General features: G+C 36.7%; 3 protein-coding genes across 5 annotated transcripts; 2 read left to right on the top strand and 1 right to left on the bottom strand.

Annotated features, from left to right (window-relative positions):
* Positions 1–1,003: 1,003 nt before the first annotated feature.
* Positions 1,004–7,986, top strand: LOC111495540. Of its 3 annotated transcripts, XM_023145623.1 has the most exons (8): positions 1,004–1,138; positions 1,685–1,934; positions 2,670–2,793; positions 3,004–3,347; positions 3,455–5,156; positions 5,488–5,729; positions 7,377–7,462; positions 7,535–7,986. In XM_023145623.1, exons 1-7 carry the CDS (start codon positions 1,083–1,085, stop codon positions 7,446–7,448), a joined length of 2,790 nt encoding a protein of 929 aa, XP_023001391.1. In that variant the 5' UTR covers positions 1,004–1,082; the 3' UTR covers positions 7,449–7,462; positions 7,535–7,986. The 3 variants fall into 3 exon arrangements, with proteins under 3 accessions (XP_023001391.1, XP_023001390.1, XP_023001389.1); XM_023145622.1 differs by having other exon boundaries at positions 7,377–7,986; XM_023145621.1 differs by lacking the exons at positions 7,377–7,462; positions 7,535–7,986 and adding an exon at positions 5,802–6,957 and having other exon boundaries at positions 5,488–5,758.
* Positions 7,987–8,275: 289 nt separating this feature from the next.
* LOC111495581 (transcription termination factor MTEF1, chloroplastic-like) lies at positions 8,276–9,542 on the top strand. The gene has a single exon (XM_023145683.1). It carries the CDS (start codon positions 8,488–8,490, stop codon positions 9,388–9,390), a length of 903 nt encoding a protein of 300 aa, XP_023001451.1. The 5' UTR covers positions 8,276–8,487; the 3' UTR covers positions 9,391–9,542.
* Positions 9,543–10,457: 915 nt separating this feature from the next.
* Positions 10,458–13,570, bottom strand: LOC111495561. The gene is made up of 7 exons (XM_023145657.1): positions 12,984–13,570; positions 12,118–12,632; positions 11,942–12,009; positions 11,732–11,785; positions 11,190–11,279; positions 10,912–11,088; positions 10,458–10,807 (listed from the first exon to the last, which is right to left on the bottom strand). Exons 1-7 carry the CDS (start codon positions 13,445–13,447, stop codon positions 10,763–10,765), a joined length of 1,413 nt encoding a protein of 470 aa, XP_023001425.1. The 5' UTR covers positions 13,448–13,570; the 3' UTR covers positions 10,458–10,762.
* Between the last annotated feature and the right edge of the window lie 9,067 nt (positions 13,571–22,637).

Here is a 22,637-nt window from a genome sequence, read left to right as displayed (position 1 = left end):
TTTTAAAAAAAAAAAAAAAAAAAAAAAAAAAAATACTAAGAACATTTTAAATACAAAATTAGCCGTTTAAAAAATTATTAGACATTTTTAACATTTTTAATGTTGAACATAAACTAGACAATTTAGATGTATGATGATTGTAAACTTATAGGCAACGTAAATGTAATCATAATATATATATTTTTTAAAGTAATGACAAACATTAAATTATAAATATTTATTTTTTAAAAGAATAATTTTATGTAGCGAGTGGCTTTGGGTCCATCGTGGCCCACCTAGGGCATACACTCTCGAATAGAAAAAGGCCTCATAGCTATCTCCTCAAACCAAGCTAAGGTAAAGTATCGATTACCAAGAAAGGGACGCACCCTACTATTTTAGGTGTCAATTCAATTAATAATTCTTGTTTGCTCGTTGTAATAGAGAGAACCAATCCCATTGAGCGTAATAGATATAAGACCACACAAAGTACTAAATTGAATATATAGAACAAAACAACCATTCAATGACCGACATGGGTAGCCAACTTGAGGCATACTTGGTCTCTGGATCCACACATCAATAGTCAAGTAGCTACTATTTCGAGTATTTTTAAAAGCTCAATGAGTATAGGTGGTAATATTTTGTCGATCAAAATTTTAAATTTTCAACCTAATTTTAAAATTTAATATTATTTTGACATTTTTTAACTCTTCAAAATTACTCTTAAAAGAAATATTTTTTAAAAATTTTAAATGAAAATTAAGATTTATGTTATATCACATAATATGCCTGGAAATGTGAAAGAATTTTTAATTGAAAGAAAGTTTTTAAAAAATTAATATTATAATTTTCGAAAAATAAAAATATTTTTGAAATGAAAGAGAAAATTGAGTATTTCTGGACCTTATCCATATGATATGATAAAATCCACGTGATAGTTTTAAATTTAAATATTAATTAATTAATGGCACAAATGTCAGTTAGCGGTCCCAACTATAAAAGCAAGAAAGACTCGAAGGAAAGTTTCAATTTTTCTGGACCTGTTTGTTTTCTTTCAACACAGCTACTGAAAAATTCCAGAACAAAATCAATTCGTGAGAATGAGGGAAGAGGTTATCAGCTCAGCTGGAACTGTCGATCCAACTCCGGCCGCCAGGTACCGCTCCGCCTTTCATTACTTCTATGAGTCTCTTGTATTTGGTCAACCTAGGGTTTTACAATTTTCTTCTTGTCCGCTGTTTTGGGGCGATTTTGTGGTGGGGAATTGTTCAACTTGGGACGCCAACCCTAATTGGTTGTTTAGAATGAAAGTGAAGTTTGAAAATCTTCCCTCGTAATTGTTTTTTTAGTAAGAGGGAAATTGTTAATTTACGGTTGTTAGGTGTCTGTCGCGCGGAAGAAGATCTACTGTGTTTATGCTCGTAATGTGAGGCGGGTGCGAAAGGGTTATGGGTTTCTTTTGTTACATGATCAGCAACGGCTAGGAATTTTTGTGTTCAATGAGGGAGCTTAAATCACATGTTTGGGTTGAATAAAATTTTGCTTTAGGAGCTGTATATGATATCGAGGGTCATATTCAACCCAACTCTAAGAGTATACATGCTATTATCTGAGTGGGTAATAATCCAAGGGTTAGATGCAGTTTGATCATTTGAATTCACATTGTCTTGCTTGGTTCTTGTTGCTCTTTGAATCTTATCAGTTCTGCTGGAGCTTCATCACCTGCTGTTCCAACAAATATTGGAAGTGTTGATGGATCAATTCGTGGACTTGGTTCAAAAGCTGCGTCTTTATCTTGTGTGGGTTCACAACCACCTCAGCCTTCCTTGAGCACTGGTGTTGGTGGTTCTGCTTTCGGCATGTCGAGATACTCTTGCAGACCATGGGAAAGGGGGGATTTGCTAAGGCGTTTGGCTACCTTTAAGCCTGGAAATTGGTTTGGAAAACCGAAGGTTATAATTTTTATGATTATTTACATAAATCATGCAGTATATGTTTTACTTGGCTACCTGGTCCCATTGCATAAAGCTCAATTATATAATTTTCAACTCATATTTTAACTGGAGAGGATTGTGTTTGATATGGAAACCTCAGTTCTAGAACTTGCTCGTTAGAGCATTAGGATTTTCATTACTTCTCGCTTAAACAGGGAAACTGTTTGTTCTCTTGGGTTTATTGGGAGGATTATTGAGCAGATTTTAGTCTTTCTTTGTTGCCTTATTCTTGGAAGTATTAACAATTCATAAAAGTTGACCTTGTATCCAATTATATTCCATGAATTAGTTCAAACCTGGTCATCTCTTTATCTTGTTAATTTATACATAGGTGATCTCTTGAGCTTAATTTAAGTGAAGAAAACCTTCTCATCTCTTTAATTCAAACCTGGTCATTTCTTTATCCTGTGCTTAATTTAAGTGAAGAAAAATTCTCTAACTACTGGATAAGTTCAGTTGGTTTATAGGTGGAACCGATGTAAAGTGATGGTTTTGGTTGTCATTTTTTATAAAATAAGAATAGTTTTATTAATTAATTGAAACTTAGGAATCTGCTTGGGATTTTATATCTCAGTTCTTTTTCCTTACAACGTTATTTTTATCTCTTAAACTATTTAAAGTACTGATGAAAAATATTTTACTGGCAATGCATTTTGAAGCTTAGGAATATTATTCTTTCTTGAACTTTCGCAGGTAGTCAATTCACTTGCATGTGCACAGAGAGGTTGGATGAACGTCGATGTTGATAAAATTGAATGTGAATCTTGTGGTAACAGTTTGAGCTTTGAATTACTACAGTCATGGACATCTGCAGAAGGTTAGATTCATTAATGGAGAGCCATTACTAAAATATATACGGTTTTCTATTAGGCACCCTCCCACTCACACCAACACACACATAAAACGAAAAAGTATATCAACACGTGAATTCTGAGGTTTTTCTTTTTGATAGTTCACTAATTAACTTGTGAATTCTGAATGGCTGATAATAATGACTCTTGATTCTCCTTTTTGGGTGTTATTGAAGTTCAACTTGCTGAGTTTACAAAGCAGCTGGATTCTGGGCACAAAGTCTCTTGTCCTTGGAGAGGAAATAGCTGCCCTGAAAGTTTGGTGCAGTTCCCTCCAACACCCCAGTCTGCTTTAGTTGGAGGATTTAAGGATAGATGTGATGGACTTCTGCAGTTTCAATCTTTGCCTTCTGTAGCTGCTTCTGCAATCGAACAATTGCGAATTTGTCGGAGTGCACAGCTTGATCGCTTTTTGGCACAATCCCCGAATGTCACCATGGGTGAAGTAGGTGTAAAACCGGAGGGTACACGTGAACTTCTTGAAAGCTCTCAAGATAGAGCATTCTATTTGTATTCTCAAGTAGGCTAATTTTTTAATGATATTTTTTGGTCAATATTTTAAATCCCATTTATTCTTCAGCTGATGCTTTATCATATCTAATTATTTTTTGTTTTTTCATTTTTCAGGCACAGAAAATTATTAGCCTTTGTGGATGGGAACCAAGATGGCACTTAGATGTTCAAGACTGTGAAGAGCATTCTGCACAATCAGCTCGAAATGGATGTTCTTTTGGTCCTACTGAGGCTCAGTTGCATCTTTCGCATGATGCATCTCGAAGCAAGAAAGCACTCTCTACTTCCGTTAAAAAGGACACTGGAAAGGGTAAATTGGTGGTTGAAGACTCTAGAAGTGAATTTAGATCACCTATACTAGATTGTAGCATATGTGGTGCTACAGTTAGGATATTGGACTTCCTAACGATTTCTCGGCCGGCTCATTTTGCCCCTAACAACATTGACATTCCTTCTTCAAGTAAGAAAATGGGACTGACTCGTGGAGTAAGTGCAGCTAGTGGAATTAATGGATGGGTGACTGCCGAAGATGCTGATAAAGAACGTATTGAAGATCGTGATGAAGTAGCGACAACAAATGAGGCACGCTTACTACCGAACACGGATGTTGATTTGAATCTGACAATGGCAGGGGGCTTAAATGTTTCTCAATCAGAAAAGAACGCAACCAATGAACATATTCTGAACGGGGATTTGGGAAGGGATCTAATGATCGGGCAACCTTCAGGCAGTGAGGTTGGTGATCGTGCTGCTTCATATGAATCAAGAGGTCCTAGCTCCCGCAAACGCAGTTTGGATAAAGATGGGAGTTCAGATGACAGGGCACTAGTAAGGATGCATCAAGCCGATAGTGTTGAAGGAACTGTTATAGATCGTGACGGTGATGAAGTTACAGACGATAGACAATATTCAGCTGGCCCTTCAAAACGTACTCGCAATTCTGAATTTTTTGACACTTTTTGTTCGTATCAAAGAGATTCTGCAGGTGCTGGTCCAAGTCATTCCATGGGTTTAGACCTTTGCATGGATGGGGAAAAATTTAATTCATTTCAGCAAGGAGGTGATCAATGCACTGGAATTCAATCAGCTAGGGATTCGACCCGTGCATCATCTGTCATTGCAATGGACACATTGTGTCATAATGATGGTGAGGACTCTATGGAAAGTGTTGAGAATTATCCTGGGGATGTCGATGATGTTCATTTCCCCTCTTCCAGTACACATGGGAATTTAGACAATAATGAAATGTCAGAATTGATACATAGCAATCAAGCTCAGCAGAGCGTTTTTCTTCGACCGGCTTCTGAAGTTCCTGGTGAAATGGGTGTGAGTAGTACAAATAACGGTGAAGAAATATTCAATGCTGATACCATCACTACTCAGGCAAGAGATGTGTTTAGTTTTGGAATCAGTGGTGGAAGTGTTGGAATGTGTGCAAGTCATGAGGCTGAAATTCATGGGGCTGATGCATCGGTTCATAGGACTGATAGTGTTGTTGGTGATGTTGAACCCAGAATAGAAGATGCCGAGAATCAGGGACAAACTGGTGAGTCTGCCCCTGATCCTGGACTAATGGATGAGATTGTGCCGGAGGACATTATCAGGGAAGACCCTCATGGTGATAGCCAAGAGATGTTTTCTCGGCCAGTAGAAAGAGCTGATAGTGGATCAAAAATAGATGGCTCTGCTAAAGACGATTCTGTTGAAAGTGGTGGAAAAACAAGTCAGAGTTGCAAAACAATCCTAGTGAATAGCAGTCACAATGCTGATACACGACCAACTCATGGACAAAATAAGATCGACGATCCAAATGCAGGTATAGTTTTAGAATTCAGCATAGTAGAACCTGGTGTAGTAAACGAGAAACCTAGCTACTACCTCCTTCAACATCTGTCCTTTTACTTTCGGTTTTCAATTGTCCTCGTTACCTCAAAATCTTAGCTTGTGAATAGTTTACTGATACTGTGGCTATAGAATCTTGAAAACTAACGCGAGAATCTGGATTTATAACTTAATCTACCATTTGATATGGGCTGATTGGAAGGTGTATGTGTTGTTTCTTAAATCTCTGACGTAGCGATTTGACCTCATGAAACATTTTATTCCTATTTTCTTCTGTTTCTGATGTTGAACCCTTTCTTTTTCAGAGCCACAAAGAGGGGAAAGCAGTTATGAAATAGAGTTTGATCCGATTGTCCATCACAATCAATTTTGCCCCTGGGTAAATGGAAATGTTGCTGCTGCTGGCAGTACGAGTGGTGGCTCCAATGCCGATGCAGTTGCTCTTAGTGGCTGGCAGCTGACGTTAGATGCACTCAATGCTCTGCAATCCCTCGAGCGTACAGGAGTTCAGACGTTGCAATCTGAGTCAGCAGCATCTCTTTACAAGGTTGGTTTCCTTCTAATACATATTTTGTCTTTCTACAAATCATAGAAAAATGAAAGCAGATCTTATTTCTCTTTTCATTGAAGCAATACATGAATTCTTGATTCTATATAAGCTAAAAATTATGGCTGCAGGGCACTCAATAGCATAACCATAAAATTGCACTCCTTAACTTTGTGGGTTGTTGTCATCATCATTGTAGAAATCTATGGTGCAATAACCTTATTGGCAAAGTTTATTTTGTCCCCTGTTTAAAAAGGGTGCAGTGCGTGCCTTTTGTGGGAGAAAATCACCTCGACTCGGTATGGTAAAAAAACCTTTTTTTTGGGGGGTAAGAAAAGAAACCTCATCGAAGCACGTATATTGTCACAATCTCAAATGTAATATGGGTTGATGACTTTCAAACCTGCGAATGTGGGCTTAAAGGATCATCTTAAGTGCCAGAAGCTCAAGGGTCAAGTTTATGTGTCTTCTTATGCAAGTCCTGTCGGGAAAATAACTCTTTTCCATCATATGGGTGGTAGAGCTAGTTTACCTTAGGAAAACAAACTTAAGAACAACATAGCAACACCACTCATTTCATCAACAATGAGAAAATGATAAATTTCTTTTCTCCGCCAAATGGAGAAAGCATTAGAGGGCGGCATAGTGCACAAATCTCTAACATCTTAGGAAAACTCATGTTTTTAACCAAAGAGCCCACATAACAACTGTGAACCATATGCCCTGCCAACGAACCTTCCAATTTTATCGGATGTCCCCGAAGGAACAACCTTGCCTCAACCAACGAAGGATGATAGAGGAACTCTCCTCGCCAAATGTCTACAAGAAAACTCACGGTCCCGATTTAAACCAGAACTCTGTAACAAGTGGCCTAAATATAAGAATAGAACTGATAATAAACTAGTCAGTGGTAACCTATGTCTTCAGCCACCTGCATGTGCTTGCTGAAAATGCAAAATCGGAAAAGACAGTATGGAGGAACTGCCCTTTAAATATGACATCTGTGGTTTAGAGTATCATCTTTTTAGGTCCCTAAAGTTTCTCGAAGACATGAACCCTTTGATATGGAGTAAGAGGTAGAGATTGGAAAAGAAGGAAGCACAAAAAATGATCTAGAACGTAGCATTAAAGAATGGAGGTACAATGTAATACATTGAGATACGTTGCTGTATTATAGAATCACAAATAGTAGTTTCCTCATAACCTTGCTCGTCTAGAAGTTTCCTTATCGTTGCCTCTTAATTTTTTTCTTTATAGCTCTATCTTGGTATACACTTAAATTTTTCAACAACTATGGTTTCTAATTCACTCTTGTTCAATTGAGAGCCTGTTCTCTATTTTGCTTTGGCTTGGGGTTGTCTATGAAATTGTCTCTTTATTTTAAAATTTATAGCAATTCGTTCAAGAACTCTAAGGATTTGGTATTGGAGGAGGGATAAGCAGTAGGTAATGGTCCAAGGAGACATCAACTCTCCTTGTGAAGGGTATTGCTCGAGGGTTAGATTCGATTCTATTATCGTCATTGTCTGTCTTTTACTTCAACTTTCTTAGTACCTTGCTGGAAATTGGAACAAAAATAAAACAGTATCTGAATGTTAAATCACTGAATATAGTATCCTCTACATCAATTCGAATATTCTCTTGCAGGACGATCATCGTGGTAAAAAACTGCTGCGACAACACTCAGCCAGCAGAAGCCAGGGAAACCTTGAGTCATGAGCTCCGAATTGAAAGTATTCACAAACTCACATACTGTCATCTCTTAACTATAAGAAATATCTGCTGAATATCATGTTTCTTGTCAGCACTCTGCTAGTTTGTTGCTGATGAATGGACATCTAGTTTTAGGAAACACAGTCTTGAGCTGAAGCGAGAAAGGAAACCAGGCAATGCAGGACGGCATGATTCTGACTTAGCCTTCCTCATTTCTTTTTCCAGAGCCAAGTAAAACCGACTCGAGTTATAATTTTTCCAGTGCTGGTTTTGCTCGTGTTCCATTTGGAGAACACTCGAGTAACTTCATAACTTTTTATGTTTCTTGTTGCAGAATGATTGGTTTTGCAGTGTTTTTTTTAGTTATAGCATCTCTCTGTTTATGTCTGTTGTAATTGTAAACGCTTTTCAGTCTTCGTGAAGGTGATTATCCCGAGTCGATGTAACGGATTTATATTTCAAATAATTGTAGTCTTGAAAACATACTGGAACTGTTGTAGCTTACAGATATGTATTAGAAGTAGATTTATCACTGCTCTGTCAATCAGTGTTAATGATAAGGGCTGGAGATGACCATTAAATTCATTCTGTTGTTGATGGTGTGGAAGAAATAAAAGAACTCTCTAAAGCAATAAACCTTGCACTAAACCAACAATCATATATATTTATAGTAATACTAGTTGATCTTTTCAATAAACTATTGAATTTTCAATAAACATTATATCTACAATTTCGAAAGTTAATATAAGCATGCTAAAGTAGGTATACTGCCAGAGCTTTAAAAAGTGTAATTTTTGCCATTAAATGATATTGAGATAAGAATGAGAATGGGTATCGTATCAGCTCCAGAGATAAAACAGAGATAAAATGTGATGAAACCCACCAACAAAGTTTGAGGCCTTTGAGCCGATTCCTCACCCAAACAAAAACAATCTTCGAAATCCAATCTCAGCCAATCATCTTCCACAAAATTCCCATAAAATATATACTTACACTGAATCGATGTCCCTTCTGGACAGTAGAAGGCCATCTCTGTCCCTCCACCATGCCTGCAGCTGCTTTTCCTTCTTCTTTCTGCTTCTCCTCTCATAAACTCTCTGTTTCTCCCTTAAATTCTCAGCAACCAAACACTTTCTTGGCCGCCAAACCCAAAAGCCTCTTCCACAAGCATCCTCTCTACACGCCGCTTCATTCCACTCTATCTTCCCAAATCAAAGAGAAAATCCTCTGCCTTGAAATCATGGGTGTGGATGCTGGAAAGGCTCTTTCCCAGAATCCTTCTCTCCACTCTGTAACTCTTGAATCCATTCATTCTGTGATATCCTTTCTCCAATCCAAAGGAATTCACCAAAAGGACTTCGCTAAGATCTTTGGAATGTGTCCCAAAATCCTCACGTCCGATGTTAAAGCTGACTTAATCCCAGTTTTCAGCTTCCTGTCAGAAGACCTTAAAATCCCAGATCAGAATTTCAGAAGGGTCATTAACAAGTGCCCTAGATTGCTTGCTTCAAGTGCCAAAGACCAGCTGAAACCAGCTTTATTTTACCTACAAAGACTTGGGTTTAAGGATTTGGAGGCCTTGGCTTACCAGGACTCTGCTTTGCTGGTTTCAAGTGTGGAGAAGACCTTGATTCCCAAACTCAAGTATTTGCAGAGTTTGGGATTCTCGAGGAGTGAAACTGTGGGGATGGTTTTAAGGTGTCCGGCTCTGCTCACTTTCAGCATTGAAAATAACTTAAAGCCTAAGTTTGAGTATTTCTCCGGAGAGATGCAGAGGAAAGTGGAGGAGCTCAAGGACTTCCCTCAGTATTTTGGGTTCAGCTTGGAGAAGAGGATAAAGCCAAGGTATGTGGAGACAGTGCAGAGTGGAAAGAACGTGGCTTTGCCTCTTATGCTCAAGGCCACTGATGATGAGTTTAAAGAGTTGTTAAGAGAAGAGGGTGGTTGAATCTCTCTCTCTCTCTCTCTCTCTCTTCTTTGTGGCTTAGAAAGGGAGGCTAATCTTTTCTTTTCTTGCCCCATTATGTTTTACTCTGTAAATCACTCTGACTTATAAAAGCTTCATGAGCAGTGGCAGTTCATCATGATATGGGTTTTTCTGATCTGGGTTTCATACTCCTAATCCTCCATACTTTCACTGTTGATCTATCCAAACTCATCTGGGTTCCATCATGATATGGGTTTTTCTGATATGGTTCTCATTTTGATCGACATTCTTTAAGTTGATGAATGTTATCTTTCACGTTTATAGTTAATCATAGCTCAAGCAAGATTAAGCAGTAGACTCACTTCAACTCCTCAATGGTCAAATTTTCTGTATGAATTCCTGTCTTTGCCCCCTTTAATTCAGGTTTGTGCATGCAAAAAATCACTAGTTCACAAGATGGCAATAACAGAATCCCTTCTGTATTTGCCCCTTTCTGTATCGGTCCAAGCCCATCGCTGATACATACTATTTTCTTTGAGCTTTCCCTTTCAGACTTCCTCTCAAGGTTTTTAAAAGTGCGTCTGCTAGGGAATGCTGGGGAGAGGCTTTCACACCCTTATAAATAATGTTTTGTTTTTCTCTCCAATCGATGTGAGACCTCACAATCCACCTGCCTTTAGGGCCCAACCTCCTTGCTGGCACACCACCTGATATCCATCCCTCTTCGAGACCTAGTGTCCTCGTTGACACACTGCTCGGTATCCACCCCCTTTGGGGCTCAGCGTCTTTGCCGGCACATCGCCCAGTGTCTGACTCTGATACCATTTGTAATCGTTCAAGCCAGAGCCCACCGCTAGCAAATATTGTCCTCTTTGGACTTTCCCTTTCGGGCTTCCCCTCAAGGTTTTTAAAATGTATATGCTAGGGAGAGGTTTCCACACCCTTATAAAGAATGTTTTGTTCCCCTCTCCAACCGATGTGGGATCTTACAATCCACCCTCCTTCGGGGCCCAGCGTCTTTGCTAACACTCGTTCCTCTCTCCAATCGATGTGAGATCTCATAACTTCTCCGTAACAAGGAAAGAACATGGGTCTGAACATCTATTTATATAAATCTATCCAAATGTGTTTGTACAAATGCAAAGCGCAAGTGTTCAGCAATCATCTTTAGAATGTAGCTGCACAATGAAATACAAGTCTACACATACACTTCACATATATGCAGACATATCTTACATACAGAACAGACCGGAGTTTACCTGATTTTCTGTTTTAGACACAACTTTCTTAATACATAATCAGGTCCACTCTCGAATTCTTAATGCAAAATGAGTATCACCTTGTGAATGTTCCAGATTTGCTGCTACTTTCTTGAGCTTCACAAACTTAGGCTCTAGTTGAGGAAAACATCTTGGGATAGATATACAGCCCATGCTTCCTATTAAAGAACAGTGACAAACAAAATCAAAACTGTTGATCTGGTGTTTGAGTTCGTGATTACATAGGATGGCCATTAATTATGTTGCATGAACAAAAAGTTACCTGAAGGATGGTAAAAGCCTTCTCCGCAACATATTTTTGCAGCATTGTCGCTCCTCTTTGCTGCAGCTTGTCTGGGTGGAGACACAATCTTGCTTTTTGATAAGCCTTCTTCATTTGTGAGCCTCCAATGAGGTTTGTCAAGGATATTGGAGACCACCCACTACTTGACCACAATATCTGTATTAATCCCACACAATGGCTGCATGTTGTTAGATCAAAGGCTATAACATGAAGAGGAGGGAGATGTGAACGATGTTATTCAACACTGAAGAACTTACGTAATGAAGCGTAGAAAGTAGCAAGCGGATGTTGGTCTCCTTGCCAGCTGACCATAACTTTATTTTCTCATCTAATCCTTCCAATTCTTTCTGTAATTTGACATTAGGAGAATAAACAGAGATCAAAAACTGGTTCCTTAGTAAGAAAGAATATGAGCAACATGCCTAAGTTTCGTGATATAGAGGATTGTATTACTTCCATCCACCATGTAGGCAGCCGAATAAATACTTAGTCCTGAAATGAAACTAAACCCATTTCAAGTCTTGTCCTTTGTACATGTATAACAGCTCAAGCCCACCGCTAGTAGATATTGTCCTTTTTGAGCTTTCTATTTCGGGCTACATCTCAAGGTTTTTAAAACGCATCTGCTAGGGAGAGATTCCCACACTCTTATAAAGAATGCTTCGTTCCCCTCTCCAACCGATGTGGGATCTCACACAACCAATCAGGAAAATATCCTATAGTGAAAATGAAAATATTCTAGAGTGAAAATGAAATGATGCCCTGCTTACAAATATGAAGCCTTGTGACAATTACTTACATCAATGTCAACCCGTGGCTTTCCTTCTTCAATTTTTACATCTTTCTGGTGTGTCTGAGGCAGAAACAAGAGCAACCATTTAGTCAAAGGACCTTACTTAGTACACAATCACAAGAAAACTTCAATGAACTCAATGCACAGATTCTTCCAAGCATAATCCAGAATGTTTTCTCATCAATATTTAGATTAGATGAACAGTATGTACGTTACCTCTGCGGGCTGTGACAATCCATTTCCATTCAACTGCTGACCTGAAGATTCAAATGAAACAGGTCTTCCTGCAAAACAAAAAGAGGCCACTACTGTTAGAACTTTCACTATCGAGTTTATACATTCATAAAAAACAGGTCCTGCATGGAAATACATGAGCTGTTACTGAAGTTTACCTTCTTCTTCCCCAGATTGCTCACTTTCTTGTTGTCTACCACTCAAATCTGTCTCAGATACAGGACTTTGATACTTCGATTTAGCCCAAGCAATTGCTTCATCAATGGAAACTTCTTCTCTATATTCTTCTCTATTGATGGAAGTTATCTCAATGACATAAGAACTCATAGCATCTTCGTCGTCCTCGTCGTCTTCTGGTAAAACATTACAGTAAATTCCACCATAGTCAACTGGATCCTCACAGTGTGAAGAACCAGCAGATGATGGGGAGTTTTGTTCCAAATCATCCACACAGATCTTGATGCTTCTAAATGAATTTGGTTCCAGACTAATGGTTTCTGGGGACGACATGGGTACTCCGAACACATGGCCCGAGCTTCTGTAACTATCATTATGTTCATTTTCCACATACGGGTTATCGATATGGGGCAAAAAATCAGGTGGAAACTGAGGCATTTCTTGTTCCTTGAACATGGTTCTGTATGAGCTCCACTTTGTTGGGACATTGCTTGGCCTATTTCAATCAAATTAAATTAAGGAACAATGAACAACGTTAAACCAAGTGCTACACAATGCTGGTCAAATCAAGCTTCAAAACAGCATCAATTTTACAGACATTTGTAATGAAAACCATTCAAGATTTATCATTAATGTCTATGCAAAGTCATCAATAAAACAAAATTGGTTACTGCTATGAATCAAAACCTATATTGATTATCAATTTTTTCTCAGTTATGCCCATAAAACAGCCAAACGATATCAAACAACAATTGAAAAATGACCTAAGCCTTAAGAGCATACATGTCCAATCGAATAATCCAAAATAGGGTTTAGACCCCCTCACTTTCTCCAGAACACAACCAACCTGAGATTTGAAGACGAAGAAGGGAATGCCACGTCATCTCCGATGATCGGCCGAAAGGGGCTGGATACGGAAGACGAGTTCGATCTGGTGAATTCCTTGGAGTTCGGCTCTGACCTATCTCTCGATTGTCGGCCGTCTTCCGATCCAAAAATAAAGCGATAAAACCTATCCTCTTTAATAGGGATTCTGAAGGCCGGCAAGCTCCGGCCGCCCTTCTGCGGCTGAGAAACTAACTCGGGGGATTGGAATACTTCTTCATAGAAGGAAGTGGAGTCTTTACCCTCAAACGTGTCGGAAAATTGCCTGAATAGGATGGTCCGTGGCGGACCGCCGAAGACATCGGAGAAGTCATCGGCGTCGAAAGTTGCAGCACGAGAACATGTAGGTTTGGCCATGGTTTCGTGTTCCGATCTCCTGGAACGAAACTGTGGAATTCCAAAACGGACTCGCCAGCAATGGTCCATTTCCCGGCGAGATTCTGAGGAAAAAGAGAATGAAGAAATATAAGGTGGTGGTGGTGGTGGTGGCGGTGGTGGTAGTGGCAGTGGCAAAACACCATGAAAATAAATGTAAGCTCTGCCTTCATGTATATTTATCCAACAATGTGGGCTAAAGTGGAAAAAGCTGTTAACTACTTTTTACTGTCACTTTTTTTTTTAAATAAATAAATAAAATAAAATAAAAATGGTTTGTTTGTTTATTTATTATTTTTTATAAATATTCAAACCTTTTTTTCTTTCTAATTTAAAAATAATATTTGTAATATCCTTTCTTTTCTTTTTTTGGGACAAAGATTCAAGTGTAATAAATAGTTTTAAGGTTCTTTCTCAAAATCTTTAACATAATAATAATAATTTTTTTTTAGTTTTAAATTTAAATTTTATATTTTTATTTAAAAAGTAGAACAAAAAAAATTCTAAAAAATAGCATTGACATAATTTATTTTTATAAATAAAAGTTAAAAAAAAATTACCGTCAAGAGACGAAAATTGTTTTTAAGAATATTAATAACACGAAAACTTAGTTAAATAGAATTTATTTAAATAAAATATTAACTATGGTAAAAATATTTTTAAATTTATTTAAATCGATATTTTAAAAAAAGTTTAAAAAGTATTATTAAAAATTTTGAAAAAGGGTGCTGAAAAAGAAGACGTGTTATCTGGGGCCCACGTCAGCAGCACACGCGTTGGCCAGCTGGAGGAGGAGCCTAGTTATCCGGGGCCCACGACATTAAACACAAATATAATTAAAAAAAACTTAATTTTCTAATAGGACGGTAATTTTTTTTTAGTGAGATTATGTCAATTTCTAATTCATTAAATATTTTTTAAAAACAGAAAATTGTATTTACACAGTATCTTTATTTTTTATAATAAAAGATGAGGGAAAAAAAAACATTCAAAATTTGGAATAAGGTTATTCTGCTCCTTATAGTCACGTGACATGGTTACATTATTTACTCATCGTCTCTAAGAGTGAAGACTATTCCAATAAACCAACCCGAGTCATTTCAACATATTTTATTCCTACACACATACATCCTAGGAGAATTATTAAAAGATCATTCAACATAAAATTGCTCAAAACAAAACATGTTTAACTATAAAGTTATTATGGTTGAGCTATCGAAAATGGAAGTATACTTTATTGATATTAGTAATGATTTTCGATTTCTTTATACTTTTCATAACCATCTAAATATCAAGATCGCTCTCATTCGAACGTGACTTTAGTTCATTCATGTACTATTTTCTTATTCGGGTGTTATAATTTTTTTTTGAACATGTGTTAATTTAAATTTCTAACATTTTGGTTGAAATCATTGGAAAAACTCATAGAAAAGGAGGTGTTAGGAAGATGACGATTAAACTTTTGGGAAATGATTACACGTTTTCAATAATGTTTAAATAGACAAAAACAAGGTGCTATTATCCTTAAAGAAACGCTTGAATCTTATTCTAAAATAAATATTAAAAAAAAAACGAGTAGAAAATGGATAACAAAACAAAATAAAATCTTATGCATGGAAATAGTATTTTTAAGTTTAGGTTTAAATGGAATTCTATGGTGAGAGAAACGAGTGTCAACAATGACACTGGGGCTTCCAGGGGTGGATTGTGAGATTCGACATTGATTGGAGAGAGGAACAGAGAATTTTTTAAGGGTGTGAAAAACTCTCACTAACAGACGTACTTTAAAAAGCTTAAGGAGAATCAAGTGAGGGAAAGCACAAAAAAGGACAATGTTTGCTAACGGTGAGTTTAAGTTGTAACAAATAGTATTAGAGTCAGACAACGGGCGATATGATGCTGAGCCCCGAAGATGAGTGAATTGTGAGATCCCATTATGAGGATGTGGAAAGCTCTCCCTAGCAAACACGTTTTAAAAACTTTAAGGAAAACTCTAAAAGGGAATGCCTAGAAAGTGAAATCTCGAAGAGGACAATATCTATTAGCGGTGGCCACGACTTCGACCGGTTACATGATAAGCCATTTGATTAAAAGGAATTAGATGGGAATATAAAGTTGAGTGACAAGGAAGTGAATGAAAGAGTTTGATCGAAGTCAACTAAAGGCAGGAAAGGACAGAGTGGTACTTGCCAAACTCAAAACCTTTTAGCCAAATGCATTCATACACATGTCATTACCTATTTGGAAAAACCAACACTAACTCAATATCCCTTAGATTTTTCTTTTTTCTTTTTTCATTACTTCAATTCCCATGCAAAAATATCTTCCATTTTTATTTCCACAAAGAAAAAGAAAAAAGAATTATGATATTATCCACCCGATCAAGAAATTTGAATCTCTAATCTTACAAGAACGAGAACACGACAATCACTTATAATACCCTAGTCCAGAATTCGACACATTGTATCTAACATGCTCTACGAAATAGTCACAGTACTTACTCCTTGCTTCTAACAGTGAACAGTATCCCTACAGTTTCAAGGAAACAATTCGTATGATTGAGTCGGTGCACCTTGTTGGTATAGGTAATAAACTCTAATCCTTAGTATCACTCTTATTCGAATATGGTATTAGTTTATATCTATACCCCTCCTTTACTCAAGTATCACATTGCGGTTTTGATTCTTGAACTTAACTACGATTCTATTTGGTTGAGTTTGATTTTTCCCAATAATGAATGTGATGTCCCTTTCTTATACAAGCAGGGAAGGAGGAAGGGGATCATCATGGTTGTGTTTGAAGAAATGAGGTTGATACCTTAAGTGGAGACAATTCTCATCTTTTTAACATTATTGATTGGCATCTAAAGCTTTAGTTTCCCTTTAACACATAACCCACTTTCATTATTCACACAAACAAAAATGGAAACTATTTCATTATTGCCAATCCTTGGCTTAAGCCCCTCAAACTCCTATTTCCTATTATTTGAGCATTCATCCCCGTGCAAAAACATGTTTTTGTAACCATAGAAAACGGTAAGCCCATCATGAATCTATGTTGTCGTTCGTGTACTAGAGAATTCAGTAGCTACAGCTGTGATATTCGAGTAAAAGAGGAGTACATGTATAAACTGGGATCACATCTGAATGAGAATGATCGTGAAGATATGAGGACTAAGAAAGGTTTAAAAGAACTGAAAGTTCTTTTTGGTGACTCAATCCTAAAAAGCACGTGAGTGAGGATAAAACATACTGAAAAGACTTATGTTGGTTTGTTACGATAGAAAGTAGGTAACTTGACCATGTGGATTCCAGGGCTATCAGATGTCGAATTTGAATTCTGAACTTTGGTCCAAATCGTGGACATAGAGCGCTATAAACGACCCGAGTCCAAATCCACAAAGGCACACCAAATTCTCAATGTATATAGAAAAGAGGCAAAATATTAAAAACCCACCAACCAAACAACCAAACAATAGAATAGTAGCTTCAAAACAATAAAGGGTATCATCAAATTGATACTAAATGGGCACTCCCCATACAAAACCCTAACTTTGTAGGTATCATTTTCAATTCATGAGCCAAATGGGTGAGTATTGAAGGTAGGTTCATGAATGAGGGAAACAGTACAGCCATTGGGGCACTATTATTGTCCTGTTTTTTCCTCCTTTTATGCTACAACAATCACATGACTATGTTCATGAATCAACGTTTTATGGTATGCTCGAGATGCATAATGTGAATATAATCGAAAGTAAATGTTCACTACTTCGAACCCAACAAGGAAAAAAGTTTGTTGAAGTCCTAGAATGTTTTGCTGACAACATAGGTAGCTCTTCTAGCTATTTGTTTGAACAACTATAGGATTTTCTTGTCAATGATTGAACATTTCTTAAAATTTGTGCATGCAGTTGTAGGTAGGCCTCTTGAGTTATCCAAAATGTGAATTATATAATGAAAATTGGATTGAAAAGAAAATAACAATGCAATAACACAAAAAAATCTCCCATATGCATTGTTTTGGTCTCCATTTTTGAGAAGTATATCATAGAATGAACTAAGAAACTTCAAGGTTTTAAAATGCTCGTCTGCTAGAGAGTGATTTCCACATCCTTAAGATGAATGTTTCATTCTTCTCTTCAACCAATATGAGATCTCACAATCCACTTTCTTTGGAGGCCTAGTGTCTTCGCTAGCACACTGTTCGATATCGGGCTCTGATACTATTCGGTGAGCTTGGATTGTTACACAACAGGCGAAACTAGCATTAATAAAGCTTAAAACATTTAGAAAAGATTTTGTAACATATATGAAATAATTTTCCGACATCCAAATAGTAAACAAAGAATCTAAATATGTCATAAATTATAGTTGTAATATATGATAACGATTGTTTCACTGTCTCGGACACGAACTCGGTGAAATTGAATTATTCGAGAAGACGCGGAGTACCAATGGCTAGGTCTAATTCAGATTCTTTCGTTGTTTCCTTTCTTCCAAATAAGAAAAGAGATAGTAAACTCGAGTTGTATTATTTAGCTAGAAATAATTGAGACGATGAACAAACCCTAAAAATCTAGGAGAATTTACAGTAAGACATGGGAATCAAAACAGTGGATTGAAACGTCATTTCCCTTTCAAACATGGATGATTGAAGCGTTTGTAACACAAAAAGTTAGCCAAAGTAGAGAGAGTTCCTTGGAAGTTTCAAGGCAGAGGACATCTAATTTGTAACCTTGTACACAACAAATATGCACCATGTCGTGTTTTGCCAAAGATTCATATGAATCATTATTATGTTTCAATTTTTTTTTCGGAGAAATATATAATTCATTTACATTACATTAAGCTATCTTATTCCTAGTTCACTACAACCTTGTTTTAATGTTCCTCATAAAGTTTGAATCCAACTTAACCCGAACATCATAAATGAATCTTGTCAGTGTTGAGTTCTAGTTAAAGTTTCGCACGTGTTAAAGTGTCAGATTTAGTGGACACAAAAGTTCACCGACTAAACATGTAATTTAACCTATTTTGTTTGAAATTTACCGTGCTCTTCATTTTTCTCAAATTACATTCACAATAATTTGTTCAATCAGTGTTGAATTCTAGTTAAAGTTTCGCACGTGCCCAATTTTATCATATTGAACTATAAAGTTGGTTAATTTTTGTAATGTAAAAGTTTACAAAATTTAGCTACAAAAAAAATTAATTTTAATAATTTTAGTACCACATTCGTTGGAGGTAAGAATGAAACATTTCTTATAAAAGTGTGAAAACTTCTCTGTAGGAAACGTGTTGTAAGACTATGAAGCTGACGGTGATTCCAACGAGCTAAAGTAGATAATATCTGAAAAAATATTAATAATAAATAATCTTAGGTTGCTTTATTGAAAGGGCACACAGTTGGTAAATGATATGATTAAAGCATGAAATGGTCTCTAGATTTAAAACCAAATCATGGGACTTAGGTCCAACACAAAATGACATGTTCTCTCATACTATAGGGATATATATACATGTTCCTTTTCCTTGGACACTATAAATGTGGACGTGTCTTCATTGTATTTGTTGGGTTTCCTGATTGTACCTATGATTGTTCTTATTGAATTCGCTGTCTCAAAGTACTCCATGTTTGTGTGACATAATATCGAAATAATAATATAAAAATAATCGTTGTCAACCACACAAGTGAGTGATATAGCTCGCAATGCATCAAGAAATGAGAGAAGGAAAAATGATCGAGTTTTCACCCGATTTCAATGTAGAAGACATTTCATACGATTTTAAACTCATATTTGAGGAATTGAATGTGTTAGGTGAAGAGATTACCATTAAAAAGGAAGAACATAAAACTAGAGATGTCCACGAGGCTTCCTCGTCCTTACCTCCATTGATTTTTATAGGGATCAGAACAAGGATTCTCGTGCGAGAAATTTGAGAGGATCAAGTTCTTGTGAGAAAATTTTCTTCATAGAGTCTTCAACACGTGAAGGATGAGGCTTTCCTAGCCCGGTTAGGTAGCAAAGATAAATTTCTCCTCACTTCCTCCCTCGTTCTCTATCTAAACAAAGATTTTCTACCATGTTCAAACAAGTTTACACGAGTTAAAAGGACATCTCTATGAAGCTATAAGAAACGATTGCTAAAAGAGATTTGAAAGAGGAGCCACGGAAGGAGGAGATCGACACTCATCAGAGGAATGATACAAATTAGGGTTCTTTAAACCCAAAACTTCCTAGTTTAAATTCTCATCTAACAACCCTCGATTTTGGGTGTCGATGTTCTCATTGGGGTTGCCTCGATGTTTACTCTCGATTAGCTTAAGGAACTGGAGCGAATGGGAGCGAGGACAAGGAAAAAGCATCACTAGAGTTGAACCATAAAATACGAGGGAAAGAAAACTTTGTGCGCTAGCTAACTCTAAACAGTTGAAGACGATCAAGTTTTGATCATATCATCAAGACTATTTTCATTGAGATGTGTCTGGATTCATACATGTACTATTCAGTACTCATACATCGCATACAAGATGATGTTTTATAGACTTTAATTATTTCAACCCTTTTACGTGTTCAAGTTTTCTTCTGTTAATGTGTCTTTTTCTTTTTCAAAATTGCTCGACTTATCATAGTAGTCAAGTCCTTTTAATGAGTTGGTACATGCTCATATTCGTGCTAGGGATTGATGTATTAATTTGAATAATGAAATAGGAGTTCATAAATTGAGAACCTTGTTACAATCTCATGATTATCAAGCAAGAACAAGTCTTTTTGGCTTTTGTCTTAAGGGATGATTATAAAGAGTACCATCATATAATGGTCACATCAACATAAGTATGCTTCAAAGAGAATAGAATGCTTTATAGACTACTCATCCCACCCTTACATTGATTGGTAATTGAACTCTATCAAAGGGAATAGTGTCCTGCTACTTGTATTTGAATATAAGAAGTTTAAACGAAATAAATAACGATTAGATAAGATGATTTTCGGGAGTATAAATAAAGTACTAAATTAGCTAGTTAAGCAAAGAACAAACATTCTATGAGTAATAACGTCTTTTGTGACGGTCCAAGCCCATCGCTAACAAATATTGTTTATTTTGACCCCTTACGAATCATCATCAGCCTCATGGTTTTAAAACACGTCTACTCGGGAGAGGTTTTCACACCCTTATAAGGAATGTTTAGTTCCTCTATCCAACCGATGTGAGATCTCAAAATCCACCCCCTTGGAGTCCAGAGTTCTCGTTGGAACTCTGCTCAGTGTCTGGCTCTAATACCATTTGTAACGGCCCAAGCCTCTACTAATAGATATTGTCCGTTTTGGCTTGTTACATATAGCCATCAGCCTCACGATTTTAAAACTCGTCTACTAGGGAGAGGTTTTCACACCCTTATAAGGAACATGGGTGTTCTAATCCACCCCTGGGCCCCACCCATTACGTATTACTGTCACCCTCACGGTTTTAAAACTTGTCTACTAGGGAGTGTTTTCACACCCTTATAAGGAATGTTTAATTCCCCTCTCTAACTGATGTGAGATCTCACAATCCACCCCCTTGAAGGCTAGAGTTTTCGCTGGCACTGCTCGATGTCTAGCTCTAATAACATTTGTAATGGCTCAAATCCACCGATAACACATATTGTCTGCTTTGGTCCATTACGTATCACTATCACCCTCACGATTTTAAAATGAATCTACTGGACAGAGGTTTCCACACCCTTATAAGAAATGTTTCATTTCTCTCTCCAATCGATATTAAATCTCACATCTTTATTAGTGTCATGAACAATTTACTTAAAATAAACAAAATCTTATCATAACAAAGACAAAGATTGTTCATTGTCGAGATCAATAATACAACAATAACAAAAACCACGAACATAAAGAGAGAGATTATACAATATACATACGTAGTCTATATACGAGACAGATCGAAGAGATCAAAACATGAAACCTAGCTCTATCCCTAACGCATGAACTACATGTCATTCTCTCTTAAGATGATGAATTCTATGAATCCCTCTTAGTTTTGTAGCCGCCATATGATCTTCTTCTATGACTTTTGTACACACTAAACAGTAAACACATCAAAGCAGGTAAACACATCAAAGGATGGGTATCAATGCGATGATGAAGAAAGGGCTCAATTATACATTATAATCACTGTTCATTAACCACGCTTTTGTAAGGTTGCAACAAAAAATTTTGTTTTAGAGATGACCTGAGACCATACCACCGTGTTTGAAGGAGGAAATTAGGGTTATAATCTTTCTTATCCTCGTTCATTATTGCTATCACTCAACTCGGATGCTTTGTTTGTCGCAATCGATTGATAGACCTTCACACTTCACCAACTCGTCCTCTTATGTTGTTTTTCATTTTCGGTATGTATGTTGTCGGGGGAGAGAATATAGCATGGCATGACAAAGATTTTGGACGAGTTATTCATGTACGTTATAAAGATTATGGTCTCTTTATCTTTGTGATGTAATTCGACAATATAATGATGTAAGCAAGATTTTTAGATTTAAATTATCCAAGAACCCCAAAAATGATAAGGAATCAACTCAAGGAAAAGTTTTGGAACGGACTATCAATAAAAAAAACTGATTTCTAAACTTGTGATTTGAATCACTACATAAGATAGTTTGATCGAGACTACTTGAATCACTCTAGCATACAAACCTAAACACAAGAAATACAACGGAACAAGCTCATGGGTTAAGAAGCATATTATGCAAACTTCATTTTAATTCTCATATCATTTGCTACGGTCCATACTCAGGATTTGAAATCCAAATTTGGCACCTGATGGCCCTAACATTCTCTCAACATGATCACATCCTCTACAAATAGTCACATTATTTACTTCTTACCTCTTAGTCTTCCAGACCAACCAGAGTCCTCCAGCATGCTTTGGTGTTACTCACTTGCATCTTAGAAAAATTTCTGAATTAGTCCAAGCAAAACACACTTAACTATGAAGGTCTTATTATTGAGCCGCCGAAAAGAAAAGTGCACCTTATTGATATAGATATAACTTTCTATTCTTTTAAGCTTTTTCTTAGTCATCGTCATGTAAAAAGGTTTTTCAATTAAAAAGTATAAAAAAATTTACATTTTCCCACCATAATTGGAAGGTATACACAAAAAAGTATGGGAAAAATATATAAATATAATGTAATGATCATTAAATTATGGGTATGGATATTTGGAGCCAAGTTTTGTGAAAGG

Source organism: Cucurbita maxima, unplaced genomic scaffold, assembly GCF_002738345.1.
Source record: "Cucurbita maxima cultivar Rimu unplaced genomic scaffold, Cmax_1.0 Cma_Scf00021, whole genome shotgun sequence".
Taxonomy (NCBI): Eukaryota; Viridiplantae; Streptophyta; class Magnoliopsida; order Cucurbitales; family Cucurbitaceae; genus Cucurbita; species Cucurbita maxima.
The sequence above is the reverse complement of the archived record's forward strand: the minus strand, read 5'-3'. Positions and strand labels throughout refer to the sequence as shown.

Coding starts and splice junctions, on each gene's coding strand:
- LOC111495540 (XM_023145621.1), top strand. CDS start 1,083: ATGAGGGAAGAGGTTATCAGCTCAGCTGGAACTGTCGATCCAACTCCG. Junction 1,935..2,669: donor ATTGGTTTGGAAAACCGAAG/GTTATAATTTTT, acceptor GAACTTTCGCAG/GTAGTCAATTCACTTGCATG. Junction 5,759..5,801: donor CTTCTAATACATATTTTGTC/TTTCTACAAATC, acceptor TCTTATTTCTCT/TTTCATTGAAGCAATACATG.
- LOC111495581 (XM_023145683.1), top strand. CDS start 8,488: ATGCCTGCAGCTGCTTTTCCTTCTTCTTTCTGCTTCTCCTCTCATAAA.
- LOC111495561 (XM_023145657.1), bottom strand. CDS start 13,447: ATGGACCATTGCTGGCGAGTCCGTTTTGGAATTCCACAGTTTCGTTCC. Junction 12,010..12,117: donor GCAATCTGGGGAAGAAGAAG/GTAAACTTCAGT, acceptor TTTGTTTTGCAG/GAAGACCTGTTTCATTTGAA. Junction 11,089..11,189: donor TACTTTCTACGCTTCATTAC/GTAAGTTCTTCA, acceptor GGATTAATACAG/ATATTGTGGTCAAGTAGTGG.